General features: G+C 40.8%; 1 protein-coding gene across 1 annotated transcript; it reads left to right on the top strand.

The window, feature by feature from the left end:
- Positions 1-1,019: 1,019 nt before the first annotated feature.
- On the top strand, positions 1,020-14,700 carry LOC143297305 (FAST kinase domain-containing protein 5, mitochondrial-like). Its single transcript, XM_076609582.1, has 8 exons — positions 1,020-1,062; positions 2,368-3,877; positions 6,182-6,420; positions 7,482-7,597; positions 8,674-8,881; positions 10,718-10,778; positions 12,731-12,866; positions 14,564-14,700. Exons 2-8 carry the CDS (start codon positions 2,532-2,534, stop codon positions 14,669-14,671), a joined length of 2,214 nt encoding a protein of 737 aa, XP_076465697.1. The 5' UTR covers positions 1,020-1,062; positions 2,368-2,531; the 3' UTR covers positions 14,672-14,700.
- The last annotated feature ends 559 nt before the right edge of the window (positions 14,701-15,259 follow it).

Raw genomic sequence — 15,259 nt, 5'->3', positions numbered from 1 at the left:
AAAAACAACAACTAAAGAAACAAACAAACAAACAACAACAAAACAACAAACAAAATAACCACTTTCCCTGCCAAAAGTAATGGCTGTCAGTTGTTGAAAGCTTCCATGGAGAAAAAATCTGGCTTACATTATTACAACTACAACCAAAAGAGTGATGAATTAAGTATCCAACTTGTGCAAAGATGTATGCCACAAAAAATTGACACACCAATAAAGTCGCTAAGTAAAGTTACACACACACACACACACATAACCTCTCTCACTGCCACAAAGATACAACACAAACAAGTATGAGATGTTAAGTGGTCTGGCATTGGTTAATACAATACACAGTTAATTTCTTGCTTCAAGCAATAAACTACTTGTCCCCAAAAGTAATGTTGACTCAATAAATGCAGTAATCTTGCCTGCAAAGAATCCTACTGGTAACACTGATTGCTCCTGGAATAGTGAAAATGTGGAAAAAATACTGATACATTTTGTAAGTTTCAGTTTCAGTAGCTCAAGGAGGCGTCACTGCGTTCGGACAAAACCATATACGCTACACCACATCTGCCAAGCAGATGCCTGACCAGCAGCGTAACCCAACGCGCTTAGTCAGGCCTTGAGAAAAAAAAAAAGTAATTCAGATTATCAGTGAGGTTAGACATGCATGCATTGCCTTCTTATAAAACAAACAAACAAAAAAAAACCCACAAAAAGTGAAAGGAGGGTTGGACCATGATGGGGGCATTATTAGTGGGTCAGCTGACACGGGGGGAGTATCGACACGCTCCCATTAGTATCGTAACTGTGTATGTAAATTTCTGGGTTATACGAAGATATTATTCCTCCACTTCTTAAAGCTCCTTGTTATGCAACCCTGGTGCACATTCCTTGCTTGATGTCAAAACTGATGAGCATGGACTTCTATTTTTAAGTTCGTGCTGAAACTTTGCCAACACAAATGCTCTTTCGTGACCTTGACCCCACAGTGGACAACTCTGATCCACTTGACTCTTCATGCTCGGAAACTACATAACGTATCGTCCCAAGACTGAAAGTTAAAATGGTGTTCCTCAGGTACACGAAAATAATTTTTGTGGTTTTGCGATCGGTTGCTGTTAAGCTTTTTCTTCTTTGTAACGTGCCATACAGACATAATGGAAAAAAAGAATATTTTTTATCTGACAGGCACCCACATACTGACAGTGACACAGGAAAACGAGTAACACACGTGTTGCGCACGTGCACACACACTCACGAGTGCTTTGAAGTTCGCAATCCGTATCTATGTCTTCTTCTTCTTGTTCTTGACGACCAACATCAGTATGTTGATGAAAATTGTCGTTTTGTGGGAGGTTACTGTTGGGCGTCATGTAACTGGTGTGCCGAGGGATGTGCTATTAACTGATAGGGGAGATGGGGCACAGTCCACTTGTGTGTTCGCATCGTGGAAGATCCAGCATGTACTTTGTTTATTGCTTTGGTGGTTTTTAAGACAAATAAATGAGTTCTGAGTTCACACACACATTCCATCTGTTTTCAATGGTAAAGTTTCATATTGCTTCTTATAGTGTTTGAAATAGTTCAAAGTGAAATGAGGAGGAATATTGGCTCTCTGTTGTTATTTTACAAGGTGATCAGTTAGTTACTTTGTTGTTTTATGGTAGCATAAAGAGAGGAGAAGCAGAAAAGAGATGATTTGATGAAGGATGGGGTTGAGGTGGAGCGGACTTTGTCTAAAAATACAAAAATTGATAGATTAAACAAAAGACCAAACATGCTACCACACTATCATTATAAACTTCCACACACACACACATGTATACACAGGAGAGAGACTAACAAGAGTGAAATTTTCATGTTACACTGTTAAGGATAGTTTTGTCTTGCAAATATTACGCCATCATTGTTTTAACCTTGCCTAAAATGCTATCTAAAGATACTGTGATTACACAATCTGAATGAGGCAGGAAGAGACAGGAAAGAAGCCATTTGTCTTTCTGTTTATTAATTTTTTTTATTCTAAGCTTTGATTTCAGGTTTGCTTGTGTATGTACCTGGTATGTTTCTATATCTGCATGTGTTTGATATGTGTTGCACTCTAGATTTTCAGTCTGTTGACAAAGTGGATATATTTCACTCTATTTTCATCTAGTTATGTCATGAAATGTTTTAGGGGTTGGCATAAAAATCAAGCCAAGGTTGTAAGAATAAATGTTATGTGTATACCCATCATCTGAACAAAGGTAAAAAACAAAATTAAGGGTCGTTTGCCTTGTTATTAAGTGAATTATTTCTTTTTATGTATATTTTGTCATAATGAACATGTGTGTGTTGTGTGTGTGTGTGTGTGTGTGTGTGTGTGTGTGTGTGTGTTTCCAGATTTGACAGAGCTGTAAATCAGGATGTGTTCAGTTACCTGAGAGAGCTGTGGAAAAGGCAGGATGTGTTGAACTTCAACATTATAATCAGCTCTTACAGTATCACCACTAGTGATCTCTATTGAATATAACATTTGTGAAACTGTTTCAAGAGCTGGGATAGCCATGGTTTTATATCACTCAGTCATAAACATGAAAACCTGTCTGCCGAACGCACTCACAAGAGGACTGTTGTTAACTCACACTTTATTCAGTAAATGTACTGCTCAGTTTTTGCCAAAACGGATAGAGAGACTGAAATGGCTTCATAGCATGCATGTGCCAGCAAGCTTTCATACCTCAAAAAAGTGCTCCAGGATACTGAGTAACGTCTTGCAAAGAAAACATGGAAATGGACCCTTATTTGTTGATGGCATCAGTTTTCAGAAGAGATGTTCTTCAACTCTTGCCACAAGTTCAACAGCCAAATGGGATAGTAAAACACAAGCTTTTGTGGAAAATGAAAACGAATATTTTCATTCATATTTGGAATCAGTCAGTGTGTACCAGCCCTATTTCCTTTCATTTTTGTCAGAACAGGAAAGTGGTATTTTACCATATGAAACTGTTCAAAGCCTTCTGCAAGAGATAAAGGAAAAGAAGACAACAGAAAAACTTCTCTTGCTTTTGGGACACTGGTCTGGTATTGCCAGAACAGAAGGGTGCTCAGTGCTTTCAGACAAGTCCTTGTGTCAGACTGTCAAACTCCTTCAGAGAAATATAAAACTGCTTTCTGTTGAAGAAATGATGCAAAGCATCACATATCTCAACAACCTTGGCTTCAGACAGAACACACTGATGACTGAGCCAAGGAGAAACCGAATCATTCTGTCAAAAGCTTTTGATCAAGCTTTCACCCAGCATATAAAACAAATGAATGTGAAAGATTTACTTTTAGCTGCTGATTTCTTTTATTCTGTGAGAGGGAGCTCATTTGCAGAGTATACCTTTGCGATGTGTGAAAGAATGAAGCTCTTTTTGCCCACTATGACAAAGCCGGAACTGATACTACTCTTCTTTCACATGAGCATGACTCGCAGGACTCCGCCCAACATGGTCCAGACTATGATGGATCATCTTCGACAACATCTGAACTCTCTCACCCTGCAGGAGCTAGGGATTGTCAACCTGGCTCATTACAAGACTCAGTCACTTGTCAGGTGTCCCGAATATTTCTTGGCCCTCACAGCTCGGTTGAACACCGACGTAGGCCAAGGTGTCAACCCAATCTGCCTGTCTTCAGTGCTGAAGTACCAACACAGGTCTCTCAACAGGTGCAAAGATCAGCTCCTGCCCCAGTTTTTCACCACCCTGCAGGACATTGAAGATCCTCTGTTGCAGCAAGTGCCTAAGGCGAGCTCAGAATCCGTGATGCGAGTCATCAGTTTGTACTACTCTCTCAACTTGCTGTCGGAGGATCTCTTCACGGCAGTCATTGACAGGATTACTCACAGAGGAGTACAGGACTGGAGGTAGGAGGCTTTCAACTGGATTTTACTTGTTTTCTTTTGTACATGTGTGTGTGTGTGTGTGTGCCAGTCCTGTTTCTGGTTCAGATCTCTCTGGGTATTATCAGAAAATAACAGACTGATTTTGCATATCTCTACCTGTATAACACTAGAACTACACCCAACATCAGTTAGGTTACGCCGCTGGTCTGGCAGCTGCTTAGCATATGTGGTGTAGCATATATGGACTTGTCCAAACACAGTGATGCCTCCTTGAGTAACTGAACTCAACAGTAAACAAGCCCATTTCTAATTTCATGTTCATCACTGACAAATAATGTAGAATATATGATCAGGTACAAGTAACAGGATTGTGAGTGATTTGGCAGCTGGAAGAAAGTTGGAGGGGAAGACGAAGACATGCTGGAAATCTGATTTTTATGGGTTCACATAGCTTCCTGTTACTGCTTGTAGAGGAAGATGTATTGGACGACATAATATGACTGTAGAAGAATGTATTGGAAGATGTTTCGCTATAGGAGGATGTGTTGGGCGACATTTGACTGTAGGAGGTTGATTAACATTTAACTATTGAGGATTGTTGGAAGACATTTAGCTTTTGAAGGATATATTGATAGACATAATTTGACTGTGGGAGGTTGTGCTGGAAGACATTAGGCTATTGGAGGATGTATTAGAAGACAGCTGACTGTTGGAGGATGTATTGGATTATGTTTTGGAAGACATTTAACGATGGGAGGTTGTATTGGAAGACATTTAACTATGGGAGGTTGTATTGGAAGACATTTAACTATGAGAGGTTGTGTTAGAAGACATATGGAAGACATGATTTGACTGGGAGGGTGTGTTGGAAGACATTTGGAAGACAGGATTTTACTGGGAGGGTGTGTTGGAAGACATATAGAAGACATGATTTGACTGGGAGGGTGTGTTGGAAGATATTTTACATATGGGAGGATGTATTGGAAGACATTTGGAAGACAGGATTTGACTGGGAGGATGTATTAGAAGACATTTGGAAGACATGTTTTGACTGGAATGGTGCGTCGGAAGATATTTGGAAGACATCATTTGACTGGAAGGGTGTGTTGGAAGACATTTGGAAGACATGATTTGACTGGGAGGGTGTTTTGGAAGATATTTGATGTATGGGAGGATGTATTGGAAGACAGGATTTGACTGGGAGGGTGTGTTGGAAGACATTTGACGTACGGCAGGTTGTTTTGGAAGACATTTGGAAGACATAATTTGACTGGGAGGGTGTGTTGGAAGATATTTGGAAGACATTTGACTCAGAGGGTGTGTTGGAAGATATTTGGAAGACATTATTTGACTGGGAGGTTGTGTTGGAAGATATTTGACTATGGGAGGATGTATTGGAAGACATGATTTGACTGGGAGGGTGTGTTGGAAGATATTTGGAAGACATTTTTTCACTGGGAGGGTGTGTTGGAAGATATTTGGAAGACATTATTTGACTGGGAGGGTGTGTTGGAAGATATTTGGAAGACATTTTTTCACTGGGAGGGTGTGTAGGAAGACATTTGGAAGACATAATTTGACAGTGAGGTTGTGTTGGAAGACATTTGGAAGACATAATTTGACTGGGAGGGTGTGTAGGAAGACATTTGGAAGACATGATTTGACTGGGAGGGTGTGTTGGAAGACATAATTTGACTGGGAGGGTGTGTTGGAAGACATTTGGAAGACATTATTTGACTGGAAGGGTGTGTTGGAAGACATTTGGAAGACATGATTTGACTGGGAGGGTGTGTTGGAAGACATAATTTGACTGGGAGGGTGTGTAGGAAGACATGATTTGACTGGGAGGGTGTGTTGGAAGACATAATTTGACTGGGAGGGTGTGTTGGAAGACATTTGGAAGACATGATTTGACTGGGGAGGGTGTGTTGGAAGACATTTGGAAGACATGATTTGACTGGGAGGGTGTGTTGGAAGATATTTTGAAGACATGATTTGACTGGGGAGGGTGTGTGTTAGAAGATATTTGGAAGACATACTTTGACTGGGAGGGTGTGTTGGAAGTTAATTGGAAGACATGTTTTCACTGGGAGGGTGTGTTGGATGTCATTTGATGTATGGGAGGATGTATTTGAAGACAATTGGAAGACGTAATTTGACTGGGAGGGTGTGTTGGAAGTCATAAATTGACTGGGAGGGTGTGCTGGAAGACATTTGGAAGACATCATTTGACTGGGAGGGTGTGTTGGAAGACATTTGACATACGGGAGTATGTATTAGAAGACGTTTGACTGGTTCACCTCATTTCCCCTGATCGTGCGCCAGGCTGAAGGACGTAGCCAAGGTGACACACATCCTGACCAACATTCCTCTCGGGTCTGAGAGCAAAGCGGAAGCGTTGGAGGTCATCCTTCTGGACCTGCAGAGAAAGGAGCGGCAGCCAGAGATGGATGACCACCCTAGGTGCCTGCTGCAGATGGCGGTGTCCCTGACTTTCTGTGGCATGTATCCTCACTGGCTGGTGGGGGCAGTGCTTGGGCCTTCAGCAGAAAAATATTTCAGAGGTGTGTACTTTTTTTTGTTTTTTTTTGTTGTTGAGAAATCAGTGGATGCATAAAATTTCTGCAAATGAGCAGGATAGTCTCAGCATCCTTGGAAGGCTCTTTCCCACTTATTTTTTATTTATTTATTTTTTTATTATTATTTTTATTTTTTGTTCTCTCTCTCTCTTCTTCTTCTTCTTTTTTTTTGTTCCTTCCGTCATCATTTTTCTCCTTTCTGTTGTCTTTTATTTTTCTTTCTTTTTTTTTTTCTTCTCTCATCTCTTTATTCTGTTTTTTTTTTATTCTCTCTCTCTCTCTCTCTTTCTTCCCCCAGAGGTGTGTACTTATTGTGGGTTTTTTTTTCTGATAAAATCAAATGCTCGTTCAGGCACAAACCTGTGCAACCCTGACACCAGGAAACATGTTTTTATCACACAACACAGTTGCAGCATGAGCTTGAATTAGACTTTCCTTTTGACTTTAGATGTGGTGTACCTGTTTAAACTGAGCTGATACCTCCAGGTTTAATCAAAACGTAATTCATATGAGCTTTTGGTTCAATTCATTTCCTGTTGTGTTGGCTTAGTCCATAATGAAGGACATCTCAGGTATCAAATGTCAAAGCACTATCAAGAATCTAACAAAATTTAAAGTTACAAAAAAAGTTAACATGACTGCATGATCTCTTTTGAAGTTGGATAAGTCCATTCAGATCTAAGCTCCTGCTATATCATTGGGTACGGTGAAGAAAAAAAATGACCAGTGTGATAACAGCATAAATGGGCAAGAAATTATCATTAAACACACATGTGGGCAAACATTCACATAGAAATATAAATATGTATATATATATATGTGTGTATTTTGTACATGTGCTGACCCTTTCCTGTGGGGAATTACTTTTCTACGTTAGTAGTTGATAAATCCTTAATTGGTTGATCTAATGGAATTTGTGGTTTTTGTTTCTGAAACCACACATAATTCAAGCTTAATAAAGGGTGGTTTGAAAATTGTGATTATATGAAATTCCTGGGTGTTTGCAAGTGTGATGTTAACTTACATGAGAAGTACATACTTTGCAGGCTCAAAAATCGACTACCGTCAAGATCTGTATCACCTTTCACAAAGTGTCAGCATTGAGGACAAGTCCTATGAAGGACCTCTGCTTCAAGCTGTCAGCTTTCCTCGGCTCTCTAAGGTTGGTTCTCAACTTTTTACTGTGCACATGATCATAGCTTTGATGTGGTTTTTTTTTTCTCTGTGTGTTTATATACATAGGTATAGCAGCAGTTGCGTCTGGCTTTTGCTGTGTAAAACAAGACACTAGATAGCTTGAAGAATGTAGAAGCAGGCTGACTCACAAGGCTGATTCAGAGCAAGTGAAGCTTCGGTGAATGCTATGATACGGTCCAAACATGACCTCAGATGATAGTATGTTGTGATTGGTTTAACATGCAAGTTTAGTCGCATGGATCCACAGTAGCTCAGTGGGTCATAGGCTGATTAATTGATGCTAACAACTCTTAATTTAGAGAGTCTTCACACCTCAAAACTTCAACCTCTCAGGTGCCAGAGCACATGTACAAGTTTAACAAGAAGCCACACTGAACTGCACTTTTGACTGAATACAGACAAACCTTGCTCTTTGTGAACATTACTCACCCATTTGATTTGATGGTGATGATATGGATACTTATATAGCACCTATCCTTGGTCGAAGACCAAGCTCCAAGCGCTTTACAAGCACAGTCATTTGCACAACAGACTGCCTATCTGGGTAGAGCTGAGAGCTGCCATTGGGTGCTCATCATTTGTTTCTTGTGTCAGTCAATCAGGTTTCAGCCTTGCAAACATATACTCACACAGATGTGTAATATTTTGCCTGTGTGACCATTTTCTTTATTTACCCCGCCATGTAGGCAGGCATACTCTGTTTTCGGGGGTGTGCATGCTGGGTATGTTTTTGTTTCCATAACCCACCTTTCACTGACATGAATTACAGGATTTTTAAGGTGTGTATTTGATCTTCTGAGTGCGTATACACACAAAGGGAGTTCAGGCACTGGCAGGTCTGCACATAAGTTGACCTGGGAGATCGGAAAAAAAATCTCCACCCTTTACCCACCGAGTGCCGTTACCAAGATTCAAACCCGGGACCCTGGGACTGAAGGTCCAATGTTTTAAGCACTTGGCTATTGCACCCATTAGGTACTGATACATCAGATGTCAATGACGTGAGAGAACTAATGTCGAACAAACAGCATATTTTTGCAGAACAAAGTGTACAGAAAGCTGACAGAACTGAGGGAAGGGGACAAGGCTGCAAGGGGCAGTGTCAGGTCTGTTGGTGGTGACCCGACCTCTGGAGATGACCTGTTCCATCGTGACAGAATCCTTCTGGACGTGATGGATGCCCTGTGTCAGGTTCGTCCCAGAGCCTCACCTGTGCCAACGTTCTTGCTGCCTCACTTTCACACTGCAGGTAATGTGGATGTCATTACTGAAATCATTTTTTTTACTGTTCTGCTTATAATATGTATATATCATAAACTTCACTACACTTATGTATGTATGATAGTTGTGTCTGACTATGACCACCAGAACAGCAGAGGAGGCATCTGCTGTCCTGACTATCTGGGCTAGAATTTGATTACAGTGGAGAATGTGTTGTCGAAGTTACATCCCCACTCTCTCTGCCAAGAGGGTTTTAGGACAGTCGGCGTTGGGATGGTTCCCAAAGGCCAGCCAGCCCTCAAGGCTGCAGCACTAAGTGCCAGTGTAATCTTGCCTCTTAGTTTGAGTCGTAGTCCTTCACAAAAGACTAAGCTGTAAATGACTTCCCACTGCAGTGGAGAAACCATAGATCATACAGCTCTCACTTTGCTGTTGGCCCAGCTGTAAGATTGGGTCAATCTGTGATATAAGAAGGGCGTTGGGCCTGACTTAGAAGGCAATTAAAGGGTGGTGACTGCCAGACGTTGATGTAAAACATAAGAGGTTGAATTAAAGAATCTTGGTGAAGTCAAATTAACAATGGATAGAAAGGGTGATGTGTTGAACCACAGGTTCTTTTCATTTATTTATTTGTTTTTTTTTTTGGTCTGATTAAGAACCTGTGATTCCACACTCTGCCTTTCCTGTCCATTGTAAGTCAACTTTTACCAAGATTCTTCTGTCCACCGCTTACTGTTGACTATACTTAATTTCTTTTACTGAGATAAATAAAGTTATTCTGATTGTGGTTTGGTTTCATGGGAAAAAAAGCAAACAACTGTTATAGGAATTCTGTAACACTGAAACAGTACTTACTACTTCAGAATATTTCTGAAAATGGAGTATACGATGGCTGCCGGAACAGTGGGGGTGAATATGGTTAACTGAGTGAACATGGGATGTAGATAGAAGTGAAAATGGTATCTACAGCCTATGAACACAAAAGAAGAAGACTGCTTTGAAGTCTCTATTTTGGTTTTCATAATTATACAGATACAGATTACAGGCAAAGCGACTGGCATTTGGGACAGATCTGGACAGAGGCTGATTTAATGCAAACTATGCAGTTAGGAAACCGGAGTCAGAAACTGAGTGGAAAGAGACTGAATCTGTCAGTTGCAGGCAGTCACTGTACAGAACTCACTCTTTCGTTTTGTTTACCGTCAACCATCTTTGAATAATGAAACACAACAATTCTGGAAGCTCATCTCTTCTGTTTCATGCTTCATTTTCCAATGTGTGTATCCTGATCAGTGCTGGTGGGGTTTATTGTAATGATTACTGTTTGCAAGGTGTTAATATTTTAAAGAGCGAATCAGTGGAAAGAGAAAGTAATTTTCCTTTTTAAAGAAAACCCACAGGATTGATATGTCTCTAAACTGAAACTGGCTCCTGTGACAAGGTGGTTAGTGTCATAGACTGATGAGTGGGAGGACGCAGGCTCAAGGCTCATCAGATGCGAGTTTTTTTGGCCTGTGGCCAGCTCTCCCCCAGATTTGAGTGTGCTGTGGGCTCAGATGGGAAAATTGGAACTACATGGTCTAAGGTCATCCACTTCACAGATCCTTCTTTGGGTGTGATGCTCCAAATTCCTGACCAACACTGCAGGTGTCTGTATCTATCAGGCTGGTTGATGCCAGGAGATATTATGAGAAGTACATGGACCCCTCATAGAAGCTTTTTCATCTCCGCAGTCATCGTTCATCATCACTGAAATATAGAAAACAAATTGTTCCCAATTTCTAGGGTACCAGAAAAAAAAAAGAAGAAGAAAAAGAGGAAAGGTGTTAAGTGAAGATTTTCTTTATGCTGGTGATGTGAACAGATGTGGAGCTTGTACACAAGCAGGCAGCAGATCTGGAGGTGGATGACAAGAAATATGTGAGGTAAGTTTTATCTATAAAAAAAAGAAGAAAAAAAGTAGTGTATGTGTCTCACCCTCACACCCAACAGACTCAAATAAAACTTGTGTGTGTGTGTGTGTGTGTGTGTGTACGCACGCACTTCCCCCCCCCCCCCCCCTCCCCATATATATGTGCATTAGTATACATCTATATCTATATATCTCTCTCTATATATATGTATGTATGTATGTATATATTTTAATAACAATTTTATCAGTGTGCATACGTTTTTTTGTTGTTGTTTTTTGTAGTGTGTAATAGTACATATTGTTTCTGCTGTTAATCCCTCAGCTATTAGTAGTAGTAAATAAACAGTACCTTAAAGAACTACTTCAGACACTTTGGTGGTGTTCAGTAGTACCTGTTCTGTACAGTCTTCAGCTTCAGTTCACATTTTTCTTGGATGCTCAAACAAGCAAGTGAAAATCATAAACGTTCGGTGAAAGAAAATGGCCACACTCATAAGCCACTGAAGCCTAAGAAAGAAGAGTAAAGAACTAAATAAACTGTGTGTGCATGCATGTGTGATTGTGTGTGTGTGTGTGTGTGTGTGTCTGTGTGTGTGTGTGAGTGAGTGATTGTGTGTGTGTGTGTGTGAGTGATTGTGTGTGAGTGATTATGTGTGTGTGTGTGTTTTATCTTCAGTTTAACGTCTATTCACTATAAGTGTTTTTAGACGGAAAGGAGTAAAGAAGTGGATAAAGGAAAGGGAAAGCATGTGAATATTAGTGTAAAAAAGTATTCATGTTATGTATCAGAGGAAAAGTATATTATAAGAAAAAGGTCTAAAGAGATTGTGGTGTGTATTGAATGAGGTGTCATGGGAAGGAGAATATGTATATGCATATCAACAAGTATTAACCTACAACAATGTAAATATAAATAACAACATTAATTATAACACATCAAAGGAGGATACCAACTGGACTGGAGTTTAAAAATTTCCGAAAACATTCTAAGCAATGAATAATCATTCACAATCACATAAAACTTGTGTGTGTGTGTGTGTTTGCTTACTGTCTTGTTGATAAAAGTATGCTGAACACAACAGATTGCCCCTCTGGGATCAGTGTTATCTATCTGAGTTTTGATACAGAAATCAGTATAAGAAGAATGACATTGTCCACACAGTAATGCTAATTCAAAGGCATTTATTCATCCCTGTGCAATTGTAACATAAAATCAAGCGATGGAGAGAAGTTTATTACACATCCTCATGACACTTTGAAATAACCAGAGCTGATGGAAAAGGTGTTGATTCTTATTTTAATGTCTGGTCTCACTTCATAGAAGAGTTTGGATTTGTTTGCGCTAGTTATAGAAATGGTCAGCTTACAAGATATAGTTGTAAATTTCTGTCGCACACATCCAGTTCTATGGACTGTGAAGAGGGTACCCACTCAGACAATATGAATAAGTTTGCATCGTATTCAAAAGTCTGATGAACAAATCTTCTTTGTATGTATTCATGGGCTGCAATTCCTTCATATGTATGAGTGTTTTTATATCACAAAACTGTCAAAGTGTGCATGCTGAGTACGTTCTTGTTTCCATAACCCACTGAATGCTGACATGGATTATAGGATCTTTAACGTGTGTAACTGATCTTCTGCATGCGTATACACATGAACAGGGTCCAGGCATTAGCAGGTCTGCATATCTATTTATCTGGGAGATGAGAAAAATCTTCACCCTTAGCCAACCAGGTGCTGCGACCAGGTATTCTTCTTCTTCTGCGTTCGTGGGCTGCAACTCCCACGTTCACTCGTATGCACACGAGTGGGCTTTTACGTGTACAACCGTTTTTACCCTGCCATGTAGGCAGCCATACTCCGTTTTCGGGGGTGACCAGGTATTCAAACCCAGGACCCTCAGATGGACAGTCCAACATGTAGCTGTTCACCTGCCATCAACACTGTCACGCATGGTTGCAGAGAGGTGGCAGTGCTGCACGCCAGTAATGCGTATCAGACGGTGCGGTGCCGTGACGGGCATGCGGTGCCACTGTTGCGTCAGTACCACGCCATGAGGGCCAGGCAGCTCAGGGCACTGGGCACCCATGTCATTGAGGTGTGTACTCTTCTGTGGTGTGTTGTGTGTGTATGTGTTGTGTTGTGTTAGGAAGGCTACCATCCCTGGTTGATGAGCCTGGTCTACCTGATTATTCATCCCATAGCAGGAAATTTTCTTCCTAAAATTACGTTTAAATAACATACTTACCGTGACCCACTAGTGCAGACTCCGGCAGGGGTCTGATTCCTGTCCTGTGCAAACTACTATCCGCCTGTGCGGAGAAAACGAAAGTAGCTACGGCCGATAACCTCCCGTAGTAGGTTACCTTCCCATTGCACCCCTGACTAGCGCCCTCTTTTTCCGGCAGCCATCTTGACTCCTGCTCCTGTGCTCCACATACGGCTGAGTTTTTTTTGTACTTCCTGCCGGTCTATCGATTCTTTGTCGCTGTCTTTTTGCATGCGATCTTGATTAATAACAAGCCACAAGATTACTCGGCTTGAAATGGGAGCTTTGTTTGTGGGTACCAGGGCGTGTCCACAGGCCTGTGGGTGTACATGCTGCACGTCTGGGGGCTGAACCTCCTCCCAGTCCCTGTATGTCTAGCCTGGGAGCCTTGTATCCTGGGTACCCAGTATCTGTATGTCACCACAGGGATGCAATGCAATGCATGGGGCTTGCTTTGGAGAGGCTACGTACTGGTGGAGAAAGACTTCTGCTGCGCTCAGATCTCCCATTCGCGGTGCTGTAAAACCAGTGGCGCTAGCCAGTGGCAAGGGCAGAAATTGCGGCACTTTTACAAAATGAGACACTACACCAATGAAGATGGTGCGTTGTGAAGGCACGATATGTGCTGTGAGTTTGGATTTCAGTGAGGGAGATATTGCGCAACACCGTCAGCCTCCCTCCCCCTCTCTCCATGACGTCTGTAGGATCCAGCAGAAAAGTATGGCTGATGTGTCTGGCATTGATGGTGTTGCAGGAATGATGGTCCATTGCAGCACCAGACCGCCTTAGGGACTCCAACTGTGGATTTTTTTTTCTCCAGGCTCACTCCAGTAGCCTTTCTCTTGAATCAGTATAGCTGCAAGGCAGCAGAGGTTGTGTGTGTGTGTGTGTGTGTGTGTGTGTGTATTGTGTGTGCATGTATTGTGTGTGTGTGTTTGTGTGTATATGTGTTGTATGTGCATGTATTGTGTGTGTGTGTGTTTATGTCTTGTGTGTGTGTTATGCGTATGTCTTGTGTGTTTGCATGTGTTGTGTATGTATCGTGTATGTGTTGTGCATGTTGTAATGGAGAACTCGTTCATACCAGTTTCAGTACAGTAATTGTCATGTATTGCTTATAGGCATGATTGTCACAGGACTTTGAAATATTGCATGAAAGTTTTGTTTCATGTTACATGGAAATAATACATCTGATTTTTGTTGAACATTACACTCAAACATTATGTTATATTTGTTCAATGTTGTACTGATATATGGCATGTTGAATGTTATATTAAAATATTATTTTTAATTTTTTTGTTTAACCTTACATTGGAATATTAAACATTATTCTTGTTTCAAGCTACACTGAAATGTTATGTTCATTTTTAACACTGCATTTGAGCGAGTTGAAATGTTTATTTTATATATATATGCATATATATTGAAAAATTATCTATTTTTTTTTTATTATTATCATTATTTTCTTCTTTTCAAAGAGAATATTCTGCAGCAAGCATTATGTGAGACGTGGTTACAAATTTCAGGTACCCCACTTTGAGTTTGAAACCAACAGCGACAGGCGCCGTTACCTGCTGACAAAGTTCCAACAGGAAGAGGACAGGCAGCAGAGCAAAGCCAAAGGACATCTCTGATTTCTTCCTTGGAACTGGAGGCGCAAACGGACCAGTCCGCATGTTTTGACGTCTCCTTGAAACTGAGACTGTGTTCTGACATAGACTCCCATGACAGTTCCTGACTCCCATGACAGTTCTTGTGTGTATTGTTTTTTTGTGTGTGCTCAAAACAAGAGAGGGGAAAAACAACATCAGAATGGAAATGTGTAAAAGGACCAGATGAGTGGTGTGGAGTTTGAGAGTGTAAAAAAAAAAAAAAAAAAAAGCGCTTCAGAATTTGTCATCCGTCTGTCAGATATGCCTGTGGTAAGTCATGACTTTAGATAATTAACAAATGCTTGCCGAGCAAAAAGCTTGGGTCAATATTTATGGGTCGATACTGATGAGTCAAGTTTTGGTTTCCACCAGTGCCAAATCTAAGTATGCGCACATTCACACACAAATACAGATGCAGTCTCTCTCTCTCTCACACACACACACATACACTCTCCTATGCTATTCACACACACACACACACACTCCTATGCTATTCACACACACACACACACACACACACACAACAAACAGAATCTTTCAACAAAAGTTTGCATGTTCCATCTTTTCTGA

Source organism: Babylonia areolata, chromosome 22 (genome assembly GCF_041734735.1).
Source record: "Babylonia areolata isolate BAREFJ2019XMU chromosome 22, ASM4173473v1, whole genome shotgun sequence".
Taxonomy (NCBI): Eukaryota; Metazoa; Mollusca; class Gastropoda; order Neogastropoda; family Buccinidae; genus Babylonia; species Babylonia areolata.
Note: the sequence above shows the minus strand (reverse complement) of the source record. Positions and strands in the feature narration are given on the sequence as shown.

Excerpts from the sequence above, each read along its gene's own strand:
- LOC143297305 (XM_076609582.1), top strand. The coding sequence starts at position 2,532 with ATGGTTTTATATCACTCAGTCATAAACATGAAAACCTGTCTGCCGAAC. Across the intron at positions 8,882-10,717 it reads GCCTCACTTTCACACTGCAG|ATGTGGAGCTTGTACACAAG; the intron begins GTAATGTGGATG and ends TGATGTGAACAG. Across the intron at positions 10,779-12,730 it reads GATGACAAGAAATATGTGAG|AGAGGTGGCAGTGCTGCACG; the intron begins GTAAGTTTTATC and ends GCATGGTTGCAG.